This window comes from Haliaeetus albicilla, chromosome 4 (assembly GCF_947461875.1).
Source record: "Haliaeetus albicilla chromosome 4, bHalAlb1.1, whole genome shotgun sequence".
NCBI classification, from domain to species: Eukaryota; Metazoa; Chordata; class Aves; order Accipitriformes; family Accipitridae; genus Haliaeetus; species Haliaeetus albicilla.
In genome coordinates this window covers 53,463,588-53,477,308 of record NC_091486.1, presented here as the reverse complement: position 1 = coordinate 53,477,308, position 13,721 = coordinate 53,463,588, and the positions used below count along the sequence as shown (strand labels likewise).

At 46.5% G+C, this 13,721-nt stretch overlaps 1 protein-coding gene across 3 annotated transcripts in view; it reads right to left on the bottom strand.

The window, feature by feature from the left end:
- Positions 1 to 4,262: 4,262 nt before the first annotated feature.
- Positions 4,263 to 13,721, bottom strand: part of PRDM16 (PR/SET domain 16) — a 345,850-nt gene continuing 336,391 nt past the window's right edge. For 2 of the 3 annotated variants that reach the window (XM_069782813.1, XM_069782814.1), the window contains exons 13-16: positions 12,922 to 13,091; positions 11,925 to 12,099; positions 10,664 to 10,894; positions 6,780 to 6,928 (exon numbers count right to left, since the gene is read on the bottom strand). In XM_069782813.1, the coding sequence (XP_069638914.1) occupies positions 6,916 to 6,928; positions 10,664 to 10,894; positions 11,925 to 12,099; positions 12,922 to 13,091 (589 nt within the window). In that variant the 3' untranslated portion in view covers positions 6,780 to 6,915. Of the gene's footprint in view, positions 6,929 to 9,525; positions 9,701 to 10,663; positions 10,895 to 11,924; positions 12,100 to 12,921; positions 13,092 to 13,721 lie in introns of all 3 variants that reach the window. The other variant, XM_069782815.1, reaches the window with a different exon arrangement.

The window sequence follows — 13,721 nt, the reverse complement described above, 5'->3', positions numbered from 1 at the left end:
ATGGCGGAGGGCTGGCTTCCTTCTGCACCGAACGAGCTGTTTGGGAAGAGGAGGAATAAACATCATTACTTCTGCAGACTAATAAAAGTTCCGAAATCCAGTTCTTCCACCAGACTGCTTCTCAATGTCCAACACCCTCAGACCCCTCCTGTCCGAGCCCCGTTTCTATCACGTTCCCCTTCAATTCTTGGGCTTGCTCACCCCCCTACGCCTTTGCAACTCGCCTCTTAGCAAAGTAAGAAAGAAACCCACCCAAACACCCCATTACCGTGTGCGGTGTTGTGTCTCTGTTGTTCTTCCAAGAAAAAAAAGCTCACAGGACCATTGCTTATAAAAGCACACAGGTTTATTGCATATCAATCTCATGTATAAATTCATTGTAGCATTGAAAGATTACATTTGGTATACATTCCTATTCTACAGCATTAACCTCAAAATCAGCTTTTTCTAGTCATTATTTTAAAGGAATTTCTCTACACAAGTACATTTGTCTTTTATCACAAGCATCAAAATGAAATTTGTAAAATCGCTTTTTTTAATTATTTTCTACACTTCATATCTTTTATTTCATTATGCTCCCAACAAAGCGATTTCATATTAATTAATAACTGCCAACACTTTTTTTTTTTCTTCCTTGGCAGTTCGAGGCTTCTAGCCTCGGACGCAAAATCTAATCACATATACAATAAGTGCATCTACGGAATTTTTTTCTTTTTAATAAAAATTTCACAAACAGACACAATAATGACTGCTAAACACAAGTCATGCACAGTTTACTTATAAACATAACAGAAGCAATATACAATCAAGAATGATATGGAACAAGCACCATCCTCTTTCTCAATGTTTTTTAAACATTATATGAAAACCAGACATTTACAATTGATTTAAAAAAACACTATACAGTTCTAAAGAAAAAAAAAACAAAACTAAATCATATCTGTATTGTAACAATGGGAAAAGGAATGACATAGGATGCACAGATTTATGATTCTTGCAAGCACAATATATATATGTTTTAAATTACATCTTCTGCAGGCTGGAAATGACATCAGGGCAAAACATCTCTTGCTTTGAAGAGAGCAATGAGAATGTAAAATACATTGAGAATTACTTTCAGAATTACTTTGTTCACATGTGAATTGCACATTTGGAAAGCAAAGCTGCCTTTTTTTTCTTTTTCATTCTTTTTCCAAAGTGGTGACAAGAATTAATGACAGAAGAAAGAGAAAAAGAACCTTGGAATCATTCAATAACATTTTAATCACAGTATCACTCAACACTACAGAGAAGAAGTTTCATGGCTTTGGGAGAACACTACTGACCATCGTCTAGGAGCAGAGGGTTTTGCCCTTATGTTACCAGCGCTGAGCCGAGCGGACTGCATCGCTCCCTGCCCGTTTTCCGACGGGCAGAAACGGGCAGGTTCCTGCACCGTGACGCTTTCCCCCTTCCCCCGCCACACACACACACACAAAATACAGCACGTAGAAATCGAATGTAAGTCAGTAGATTGAAGTCGGCTGAGGGGAGGGGGGCTCACAATCCAGTGCTTTGATGCTTAGAGTCAAACACGTTCATGTCATTGTGCAAGTGCTTTTCGAAATGCTTCGTATGAAGTGAAAAAGAAGCCGTTTTCGAGAACGTCTACGGAAAGTCTAAGTGCTGATTAGGGAGAAAGCAAAAGCTTCCACTAAGCTGCTTTAAGCAAGACAGAAACCAAGCTTCGTGTTTTTGTCCCGGAACGCGGTTGAGCAAACTCGCCTTGAGTGTTTTGCCGCTTAAAACCCCGTTTGGTTTGGCTTCGCTGCTGGCACTCGGCTGCTCCTGGGCATGGCCCCGGAGCAGCCAGCTGCCCGGCAGGAATGCCCGCACGTATCAAAGAGCAAAGCGGGCACCTCCGACCCGACCCGCACACGCTCGGCACGTCCCGCGGGAGAACGCGGCGCAGCCGCGCGCTCGGCACCACGGCAGTCGTGCTGCACCGGCAGCTTTCTGCATCGGCCACGGGGATTCGCATCGGGACCGACCGCCAGCGCCCGAGCAGGCGAAAGAACGGGAAAACACGTCCGTCAGACCGACTTTCTCCTCCCTCACTAGCTCAGGCAGAAAGATCTATCTGTGGTCAAAGTCGCAGTCAGGAGAAGCAAGGTCCCTTCTCCGAGTACCTTCGCTTCAGCCGCGCCGAGCAGCCGGGGACGGCCAGCGGCGGTCAACCTTACCTGGTCATACAAAAAATTCACAGTTCTCTCCTCCTCGCTGTTGTGGCAATACGGCTACGAGATGCGAACACGCTTTTAATAAATAGATCCTACACAGATACTCTTGGTTTAACTCGCACCTCGCGTGGCACCCTGACCTTCAACCAAGCAGCGGGCTATATTCCAACCGCTGCAACCCGCGCCTCGCTCTACTGCGCCGGTGTCGCGGTTCCTGAGCACAAGGCGTTAGTGGCACTACCGCTCCACGTCTCATGGAAGCCGAGGGACCCAGACCTTCCCCGCCGCCCACGCTGGGAAGCAAGCTGCGCTCGGACGGCAGAACCCTCCTCGACACACGCACCTCTCAGGAAACATCCTTCAAAATAAGGGACTGCTTTTGCTAAAACAGCAAGTCGAAACCTAAACAGCTGCTACGAGTTGCAACACGTTTCAAGTGCGATTGAATGAAAGCTACAAGATAAACAGCGATTCAGTAGAGGCTTTCTGTTTATTTATCTTAACGGTGGAAAAATTAAAACTTGTAATCAGTGCTAAATTAGAGGAGTCGGGAGATCCTACAACAAACAGAGACGCTAGCTAGACAAAATGGGAAGAAAACCGAATTGGGAAATGTGAAAAGAAATCATTTCATGATTTTAAAACCTGTATTTTTAATGTCCTTAATCCCTGGCTGGATTGTACCTCCCCGTCCCTGGCCAGCAGCACGCCGCAGGAGGAGCCCTGCTCCAGGAGAGCCACGGGGAGCACGAACAGCCCGGCGAGGGAGACAGCGACTGCGCAAGCCCGAGCGGAGCGAGGAGCTGCTGACAAACCGTGCTGCTGAAGAAACGACACAACAGACAGGAGGGCTGAGATACCGAAAACCAAATACACCCCAAACAAATCCCCCACAGTAACATTGGCATTTCTCAGTCCTGGGCCCACGTTTTGGAGACCAGCTCACTGCTGCTCCCTCGGCTGCTCCGTTACCTCCTCAGCCGAGGAGCGTGATGCTGACCTCTTCAAAGATTGCTTCAGCGATGAACAAAACACCGGGTCAGAGCACGCAAACACTGACTATTACCCACAGATCTTGTTCCAACAAGGCAGACAGCACTGCGGTCCCTATCGGAAAGATGCTCGGACGTCCGGCTTACTGCAGGCAGCTGCCAGGAGCCACGGAGCTCCAGCTCAGGCTTTCGTGCTGGAACGGGACGGGACCGATCTATCCCCACGCTTAAGGCTTCCGTGCTCTCCTGGAGCAGGGTCTGGGAACCTGCAGGGCTGGACAGTCCCATGGGGCAGAGCGGTTCTCCGGGCCGTGCTGGTGGCGATGGGCCCCCGGCCCCGCCAGCGCTCGCTGGACGAGTCTCTCTGCGTGCGCCGGGAGCGAAGCTGGCAGCTCGCCGCAGGTCAAGGGCTCGCAAGCCGGACGCCTTCCCGGGACAGGGCATGGGCGCGCACCCCTGCTGCGGCGAAGAGCGAGTCCGCCGTGGATCCAGCTCTGCCGTGCCGCGTCCCCTCGGCAGAGTCGCCCGCTGGCCCCCAGCTCTGGGGAGGCACCGCGTCCCCCAGCTCCCGGGTCTGCGCCTCGGTGCCGGCGGGCGGCAGGGGCTGCCGGCGGGACATGCGGCACGGTGGCATCGCTCGCCGGCACGGTGGCATCGCTCGCCGCGCTCGGTGGAAGGGCGCGTGGGCAGGGGCCGCTCGCTTTCTGGCGGGGGCTGCGTTTGCTTTCCAGCCGGCCGAGGAAATAAATAGAAACCTTCGTCTAACGCGAGGGTCGCTTCAAGGCAAAGGTAACAAAACATATGATTGTCTGGAGAATCGGCAGCGCGACTAGCAGGATTGATCAGGGTCATTTGGCACGTGGACAAAATCTTCCTACTCCCTGGTTATCAATCATACGACATACGACCTTAATTACACAATTTTGGTCCTTCACTACATACTTATATTAACATTATTTCTTCACAATAATGATACCTAATGCAAAAAATACTGTTAAGGAAGAAATAAAATAAGGAAAGAATTAGCAACAAATTACAAGTTATATACAGATTAAAATAAATTCCATCAGGAAAAGAAACAATTCTTTTATTATTTTCAGTTGGCCCCTGTGGGAATAATTTAAAGGCCAAGCGCCTGGGCAGGGCTGGACTGCAGCAGCAGCAGCAGCAGCAGAGGCAGATGTGCTGGGACGGGAAGGTCCCATCTCCTTCGCAGAGAGCCTGGTTGCTTTTGACAATTGTCGGCTCTCGGGCTCTATTTGCCCGAGAGCTTTGTGCAAATAGATGAAGCAGTTCGGGTTACACTGACTGTTGGTCTCAGAGCCTTGGGCACTTTCACAGGGTGTTGCGGGAAACCAAAAAGGAAGGGTAAATTTTCTTGGAAAACACGCTGATGCTGCTCATCTACCTTTTGTTCCTTCTGCACCAAAGCTACCCTAGATGCTTTCCTCCGTGGCCAGCGTGAGGCTCCTGGCTATCTAAAACCAGCCACACGTGTGCTCTTGGGCGCAAAGAGCAAATGGCAAAGCTATCGTTCCTAACACGACCTCCGCTTTATTTGAGTAGCCGTTTCCTCTGTTTTAGCATGCTGGAATGAGGCTGCCCCGTTGCATTTCTCCCCACTGGACCGGCACAGAAGCCACTGTCTGTTCTTTTCCATGCCAAGCAGGCAGAGAGGCCACGTGTGTCAAGTATTTACAGGCAGATATACTGAGCACTGCGTGCTGTTTCTCTGAAATCGGCCATTAACCCAGTTCTGCCAGCAGTTACTACCCGATCAAATACTTCCTAGAAGCACACCCAGCACTAAAATATGCTGAAATTAATGGGAGAAGTTCCTCTCGACTTCACTGACTTTGGCTGCAATCTTCACAGAGCCAGCCTGCCAGAGCACCTCCAGACTCTGAGCAGGTTGCTGACGCAGAACTGCAATGGGCGAGATGCAGAGGCACGCGGTTTCACTCAGTGGTAGCAGTAGTCCCGTGGCACTTCTAATTTTTAGATGCTGTAATCTGAAAATTCTCAGGCCACACATTCTAAACTTTATCTTTGTAGCCAATGTTATCCTTTGCAAGGTCTAAGTGCTTTCCTGACTATTCTGTAATGCAGCTTTACCTGCGAAACCACTGCTCCAACAGCAGATTGTAATTGCAATGTAGGAGAGCATAAGCATCACAGCATTTCTGGAGGCTGCTTTGGATCGGTAAAGAAGATGAGACAGAAGCGATTTAAAATCACTCCTAAAATATCTGCGAGATTTTAGAGTCAGAGAGACAATTCAATTCTTAGCTATGTGCCTGAATAGAGGGCTGTACCCCTGAGGTTGCTGAGGCAAGGAAATTTTAATCTTTCTACTTCAACGACAGGCCAAATGGCAGCGTGCGATGCATAAGCAACCATCCAGCATACCAAAACAACTGCACGAGTCAGAAATTTCTGCTGCAATTCCCAGATACCGTCAACACTGAAAGGATGTCAGTCTAAAAAAAAAACCCGGGAGATAAATCGCAAGATGTGTCTGGATTGCCCTTCTTAAGGCGAGACTCGCCCACCACACACACTTTCTCACACACAGCTACCCCTCTCCAGGTAAGGGTTTACCTCTCCGCCTGGGCAAATCCAGGCTTTTTCAGCAGCTCACTGGCAGGGACTCAGGCCAGCATGGGGCAGAGTGCCATCGCTCCCCTCGCCAGCAGACTTGCTGAGCATGGCTTTTTCTGAAACACTCCAGATGCTTCAAGTCCAAGCAGCAGCTCGGGCTCACAGGCACTAGCAGAGATGGAAAGCACTCTTAACCTTGCGTCGGCACAGACAGAAGGGCGCTCGGGGCACAGCCGATGACCGTGAACCACGTGCTTGCACGATACCTCGATGACTCCAACCTCAGCAATGCTCCAGGCTGAAGCTTTCTCTACCGGGACACTGCATATGGTGTATCGTGACTGCAGGCAATGCGGCCTCGCATTCGAGAAGCTCTGCACCGTGCCAGTGTGTTTTGTTGGGAACAAAGGAGAGGACGGCGTTTCTGTGGGAGCACTGAATTTCAAATTCTTTTGGGGGTCAATTAAATGGGTTGAATTTACCCTTCCCTGGTATAACTCCAGTGACTATGTCAGAATTGCACCAGGGATAGGTCACATCTGGCTCTCTTTCCTTATTACTTCACTATTCAGCTGAATTGAAAGGAAATGCTACCGACTGGTTTCAAGCTTTCATTTATACGCTTTACAGGCTTTACTGGCTCAGTGATACTGTTTTGTAATGTTAGAGGGGCCAATGTTTGATTGCACTGTTGCAATTCGTGTCTTGCTCATGCCATTCCTATAGACTGTGAAATCCTAGGGCTGCATCAGGGTTATCCAGTTTTGGAGAGGTTCATTCTGATAAATTAGAAATGAAAACTCTGGACAGATAAAAATGCAGGACTTGTAGGTCGGATGCGACAGGTTTCCTTCTCAGCCAAAAGTCCAGACGACTCCCTGAGGCCCTCTCATCCATCTTCTGCTTGCTAGGATTTTTGCTAGGATAATTGCAGCACCACCGCCTCCTCGCTTGGACTCTGGCCAGTGCCTTGTTGACCTCTCAGAGGTGGTTGATGGGGTTAAAGGTCCCCGACTCTGAAGCTGCTCCTGCCATGTCCAACCAAGCACCCAGAGAGTTCTGGGAGGACGTGTGGAGGGGAGCGTTCTCAGACAGGGACAGCATCATTGCATAAGCCTGGAGGAGAGAAGAGCAACGCAGAGGACAGGCGTGAATACACCCGCAGGACCGGCTGTAACAAACCACGTGAAGCACAGCACCATCTAACTGTATAGGAAAAGTAGGCCAGCCGGCATCCTTTGGCCTGGGCCAAGAACTTTGCCAGCCGGTCTAAACTTACATCCACACGCTGGGATGACACCCATCGCTCCAGCTACTCAAACTTGCCACAGAGTTTATAGGCAGTTGTAGGGTTAGTCAGGAGCGGCCATCGCTCCCGTCGGCTTTTATGGGACCGAACCCATTCTGCGCCGGCTCTGCACTTGGGCACAAACCCGCACGTTTGATCCTAAGCTCTGCTCTCAGGGGAAAGCGGCTACATGTGGCATGCCAATTACTTTGTTTTTTCTTCCAAAAGGTCCTCCTACAGGCAAGTAAGTGACTAGGTGAGGCTAGGGCCCGGTCACAAGCCCCAGAAGCGGCATAGCAATATCCACGCTAGCTGTAACCCGACGGGCAGCTGCGGCAGCAGGCTGCTCATCTGCTTGGCGTGAGCCCACCGGTGCCTGTCGAAACCTGCGCGGAGGTATTTAGGAATATAGGCATGATATGCTCACTGGCATTACTGGTGTGTTCCTATGTTCTTGTCGGGGTAGATTTATTGCTGCAGTGAAACAGTTAAAAGCGTCCACTGAGAAAAATGCATCAAGACTTGTCTTTTCTCTATAACAACCAGCTTGCTTCTTTGTAACCTAGATGCTCTCCCTCTTCCCAGACTACTTGTCTCGTACACCTTTGTGTCCTCTCCCAGCCCACACAAGTGATGTGAAGGCTTAGGCAGATGACAACCTCACACACTGGAGGTGAAAGCCCACGTAATTGCCACCCATGACCTGAAACAGAGGAGGACACGGTGCCCGCCCTCCCGGGTCTACGCTAGCTGGTGTAATGTATGCTCCTACTTTGCAATGAAATTGTAGCCGTGTAGCCCTCTCCTTCACACCCACACGCAATCCTTTGCAGGGCAACAGACAAAGACCATTACGTTATCTGGGGTATCAGTACAACGCTCAGTACAGTAGGACCCCTCCTAATGCAACTGTAACGGTGACAATAGGAACCAGTTATCCAACTTTAGCCTCTCCTCTTAAAAGCTGAGGGTCAGATCTACTTGTCAAGTCAACCCATTCATGTATTGTAGGTGCGTGCTGGAAGAGGTACAGCTTTGTGGCGTTATGGACATGCACGCTTCTAGAATTGCTTAAAAAGAAAGACAGCCGCAAAGGAGTGCTGTGCTGCTCACACAAATGTTGATTTACTACTACATTTCCTGCACAAGAGATGGTTTGAATTATTTAACTTACTTATTGTGATTTAAGTATAACCAGTCCTGCATCTCATACGCTATAAAATTGATCCCCAAACCAAAAATACCACCCCCCACACCAAAAATACCACCCCCCACACCTTCCAAGCGCAGGCTGGACCTAACAATGTCGTACAAATTCTGAAAGAGCAAGCTGTTCTTAAATAGTTAGTACATTTGGCGTATTAGTAACAGGACACATGTAAGAGTCAGGCAAGTGGCTTGTGCTTAAATCAGTTTCACCCAGCAAAAAGCTGTGTCCTGTCTTCAAGCAGACCTTCCCCAGCTTCAGTACCAGCCCCTACTATGAAGGAGGACAAGAATTTCACAAGTTTTGGGTGATGATAAATCAAAACCCTTGTTCTGCTCGGCAACCACACTAAGCCAGTTCTTTGCTGGACATTTAGAATAGATTTCGTGACAAACTCTGTTGCTTGAAGCTTAGAAAGGGACTCCAAGGCAACAGCTGTACTCATCCCCCGTGAAGGGTTGAGTATGCTCCCTCTAGCCTGGTGATGTAACTTCATTGAACAGTTTTTTGGGGAGAATCCTTTTGTGGGGATCAAGATATGAACTTCACAAAACTAGACTATTTTGGTTTAATGAAAAAGCAGAAAGCACAACTGGATCTGCCCCATACCTCCAGATTTTTTTCAAAACTCCAATAGGTACTGAGACGTCATTTTGAGGTTTCATGGTGGGTCTGAACTGGTCTAGCTCACAGGGCACATTTCCATTTTACGGTTTGCTTTTAGAAATCAGAGAGATAGCCGAGGAAGTCCTCTAGACTTGCTGGATTGCAAGTCCTGGAAATACTATTGTCTGTTACACCTTTTATAATCAAACCCAAGGATACTTTATTACTGTTCGTGCAGACCAAACCTCGGGTCTCTTAGTATATACCAACTGAAGACCCATCCCAAAGTTTAAGTAAATAATAGTCATAAAAACATTTACACAGACAGATAAAAACAGACAGATGCCTCTATCTTTCTATGTAAGCATGTTCTCACAGCACGGGCTAAACGATAAATTGATCTGGTGACCTAAAACTGACGCTTGCTCCCTTTCTCCTCTAGTTCAGTAGAGCTGCAACGAGACACGCGTCACATATGATTCACGCATTACAGTTAGAATTCCTGCTCACTGGAAGGGGAAAATAAACCTCAGCTAAAGGAGGCCAGCTGCTTGCTAATCCTACCGTACGTGCTGGCAGCAAGCTAGATAAAATGTTCTGTCATATACCTACCTGGTTTTTAGCCTGCCTGTACAGAGTCTGTTTTATTGTCTCAGAGTCTAAGGTGGAATTAAACACATCTTTAACTTCAAATGCTTCCTCGGCTGCTTTGCGAAGATCCAGCCCCTTCCCAAAATTCGGCATCTGCTCCAAATCTAACAAGCCGGCTTCGTCCTCCTCAATACACCTGTACCAATGACCAGGGGAAGGGGTTGACCTGTTGTTAGCTCATCTCACCGTTCACATCTAGCCAATGTGAGTGTTGCTAACCCAGTGCCTGCATGCATATACCATGGGGGTCTCACAAGCCACATGCGTGAACTGACACAAACAAACACAAAAATGACACAAAATGCAAGGAGCAAAGAAAAAGTGGAGAGCGTGGCTATGCACAAACAAGCATTAGTGCTACAGATATTTGTGATTAAGCATGGCTACAATTCACTTGGGTCTTCTGTGTGGACATGTCCAATTGCTGTCCGCTCCTTGAAATGTTTTGACAATGAATCAGTGTCTGAAGAACACTGCCGCATTTTCTTTGAGTTGCAATGAAAACAGCGATGCACTGAGATCAGGTAAGATACTGCTTTGCATCATGGGACATTTGTTACGAATACCAGCTGGGAAGCCGAGGCAAACTGAGGCAAAAAGAAAGCTAAGCCTATACTACGGGCAACAAACTTTAATTTTCAAAGTGTCTAGACATGGCTTGACCTTGGGAAAAAAAAGCTCCGAGAACTCCCCTTGAAGTCAACAACATTTTGCTACAACTAAAACAGGCAGAGCAGCACAAAACGGATTGCGTACGTAAGCCTCTTCCCTTGCCCTGACCAGTGTTTTAGAGAGAAAGACATTATCCGCTGAACTGTGGTACCCTGAAAATGCTGGCTTCTGTGCTGGACTAACTGTTCTCCTGACACGAACTTCTCAAGTCTTGGATATACACCTTTTCACAGATTCTCCTAGCAGTCCACTTGTTTCATGTCCCCCACCATGGTGCAAATGGAATCTCTCAAGTGAATGCTTAAATCAAACGGGAGGTATGATACATGGCTTGAAAAATGAAACAACAGCACTCACAATCTACCACTGAGACAGGGTCAGAAGTCTGAGCCCCCTTTGACTTCTCAAAGGGAATGGCCCACCTCACCTTCGGGTGTGGTCAAAGCTCATGGTGAGAGATGTGGGCTCTTCATCTTCTTCATCCTCAAATGCTCCTCGGGGCTCTGCGGTGGGCGATACCGTTTCATCCTGCGACTTCCCTGTCAGGCTGTCATCATCCTCCTCTTCCAGTTCCTCATCTTCATCATCCACATCTTCTGTTTTCTCATTTGCTAATCCATGACACTGGGAATTGCCATCAATATCTGGGATTTCTGGCCTGAAATATTTGGTCAAGGTAGGGAAGAAGAAAGAAAAGAAAAAAAGAAAAGATGCCAAATGCGTTAAGTCGTGCATTTTCACCGTAATGCAAGACTTTGGTAATTTTATACACATGTGCGAATACAGAGACATATTTACGTACATATTATTTAAACTGCAAGGAAAAGGAAAACCGACATGTTTCAGGCATTTAAAAATCAGCCTTTGCAGTGTCTTAAGGGCTAATTAGGCTGTCAAGTATATACCAACCCCAATGCTTTTCAACCTAGAATTTTGTCTAGTCTGGATTTAAATGATGGTTTTCCATCTCTTAAAATACATCATCTGCAGGACAAGCGGCTCTCCTCCTTCTCTGTGCTACAGTATTCTACCAACCTCCCTTCGAGCAACAAGAAAGGGGAAGCTTCCTCACTGTGTAATCTAACAGCCAGCCTAAATTCCCTCTCGTATTACTTTTGCTATTCATGCCCATATGGACCCAGCGGACTCCACAAAACTAGCAGTTCTACATTATGTTAAGAGAATGAGAGTGGGATCACCAGTGCTATGGACTTGGAACCCAACAGGATGCCACCAAGTGACATAAAATAAGATTAACATCTTCACCAGAAATTTTACGTCAGCGTGTTCCACACTTCTTACTGTTCTTTATGTGGATCACATCATCACGTGGATTTCTCATACTTAACATTTTGGACTTAAACCTTAGTATTAGCATTAAGTAGCTGTTTGTCAAAACAGGATAGTAGCGGGTGAAATACCACTCAGTCAAAATAAAGCTTATGATATGGATAGATTTGAAACAAACTAACAGACTAGAAAAGCAGGTCCCTCCGGTCTCCTTAATCAGTACTCTGTGATCAGTGATGCCACGTAGTTGCACAGCAGAAGGTAACAGTTCAATAATCACATTTTTATCTAGAGAAGAAATTGGGTCTTCTCACGACTATTGCGCTAGACAGAGGCTGACTGGTCTTTCAACCATGTTAAGAATACTTGTCACCAGATAACTTTATTTGCTCGTCTACCTTTTATCTGCTAAAGTTGATGCTTGATTCATCTCGCTATTTGCAATAAAATTTCTGATTTCAGAGAAATACGAATCCTCTTTTTCATCTAAAAGTGCATGGTTGTCTGATTCCGAGTTTGGGGAAGAGGCACTGGTCCCAAGGTGGTTTGTAATGACTCCAGAGTGCTGGCTCACTGAGTGCAAGAAACAAGAAAAGAGAAGAGGAGAAACAATCAGATGTTGTTGTCAAAGCCATTATTATGAGGAAAAATAAAGGAGGAACGTTATGCAACAATCCTTTCGCTATATATTCATGATTTAACATTTAAGAGAAATCTCACGGACCAAGGCTGCCAAAGGAAGCTCATGTTTTCCAGACATGAATTACAGAGAGAAATAAATGTAAGTGATGTTTAGCATTTCCGGATGGTATATGCAATTTAAGAACCACCATCCCTTGCATAGCTGTTTGCCTGTAACTTTTCCATAATTTTTTTTTTTTTCCTAGGCTGGGAAATCACTTAGTTGGCTTCAGCACAGGAATTTCTTCCTGCAGTTTTTATCTTGAGGCAAAGTCTATTTATCTTCTTGAACTTCACACATACCTACAAATGCATTTCAGGTTGAAAACCCTTGGTAGAGCTTGACATGTCCACATCAGCATTGGACCAGGAGATCTCACAACGCGAGGTTATGCGCCCTGGACAGAGTCCCCAGGAAGTCAGTTATCATGATCCTTATTTTATGGATTGGAAAAGGGCACATTTGAGTAATACGTGACTAGACCTTGGCAGAGCTGAGTCCCATGCATGAGTGCGTGTTACAATTACGCACTGTGGATAAACGCATCTTTGGCTGCACGAGGAGCTGGCATTTGGGTTTTGCTACCTGATGATATTCAGCCTTAAGAAACAGTGCTTTCCAGAAAGGCTTCCCAAGGTGACCAGAGAGACCAGACCGTGGTGTCTTCTCCATCCAGTGCCCCAACAGAACCACACAGCCGTGCCCTTTCCTACCTGGAACGTTCTCGTGTTCGTGTTTCTTAAGATGTCGGTCCAAGTTGGTCTGCTGCCCAAAGCATCGGTTACACAGGTGACATTTGAATGGCTTTTCCTTGTTATGGATGTTTCGAACGTGCCGCTGGAGGTTGGAGGAAATGCTGAATGACCTGTCACAGTATTTACACCTGAAAAATAGAAGCAAATGCCAAAGAGTGCAATGTGAGGAAAAAAAAAAGAGAAAGAAAAATCTGACTATCAGAAAACCAGAAAATGTTGGTCTATAAATCTTTACTCAGCTGAGGACCTGGGAAGCACAAAGCATTAATCATTCCAGACAAATCTGATATTATTGTTACTCAAGGAGCACAAAGAAAGGATTAGGATTAATTAAGAAGCGAGTCGTCCAAACAAATAAGAATTTTAAACAAAATAATTACTTTTCCACACATGAATGTAAAAATAAGAAAGGTGAATTTATTTCTTCCACCCTTCTCATGTTGTAGGGGAAGTAGGTGAAATATGGCTGTGGAGGGAGGAAAAAGAAGACAGAAGGAGAAGAAAGAAAGGAGGTTAAATGTATAAAATAGTTATTAGCTAGCATTTCCCTACATGACACAGTTATCTGGACACACAAAAAACTCCAGATTTATTTGTGAAATTCCTTGTGGTAGTCAAGATGCAGGCAGTACAGCATGCCTTTAAAGGTAATTACGGTTATTATTATAGTACAATAGCTCCCAAGAAATACACCGTAGTTTCCAAACAGGATAAGATTTACTCCTATGCAGTGAGTATCTGGTTTATGATGAAAAAAT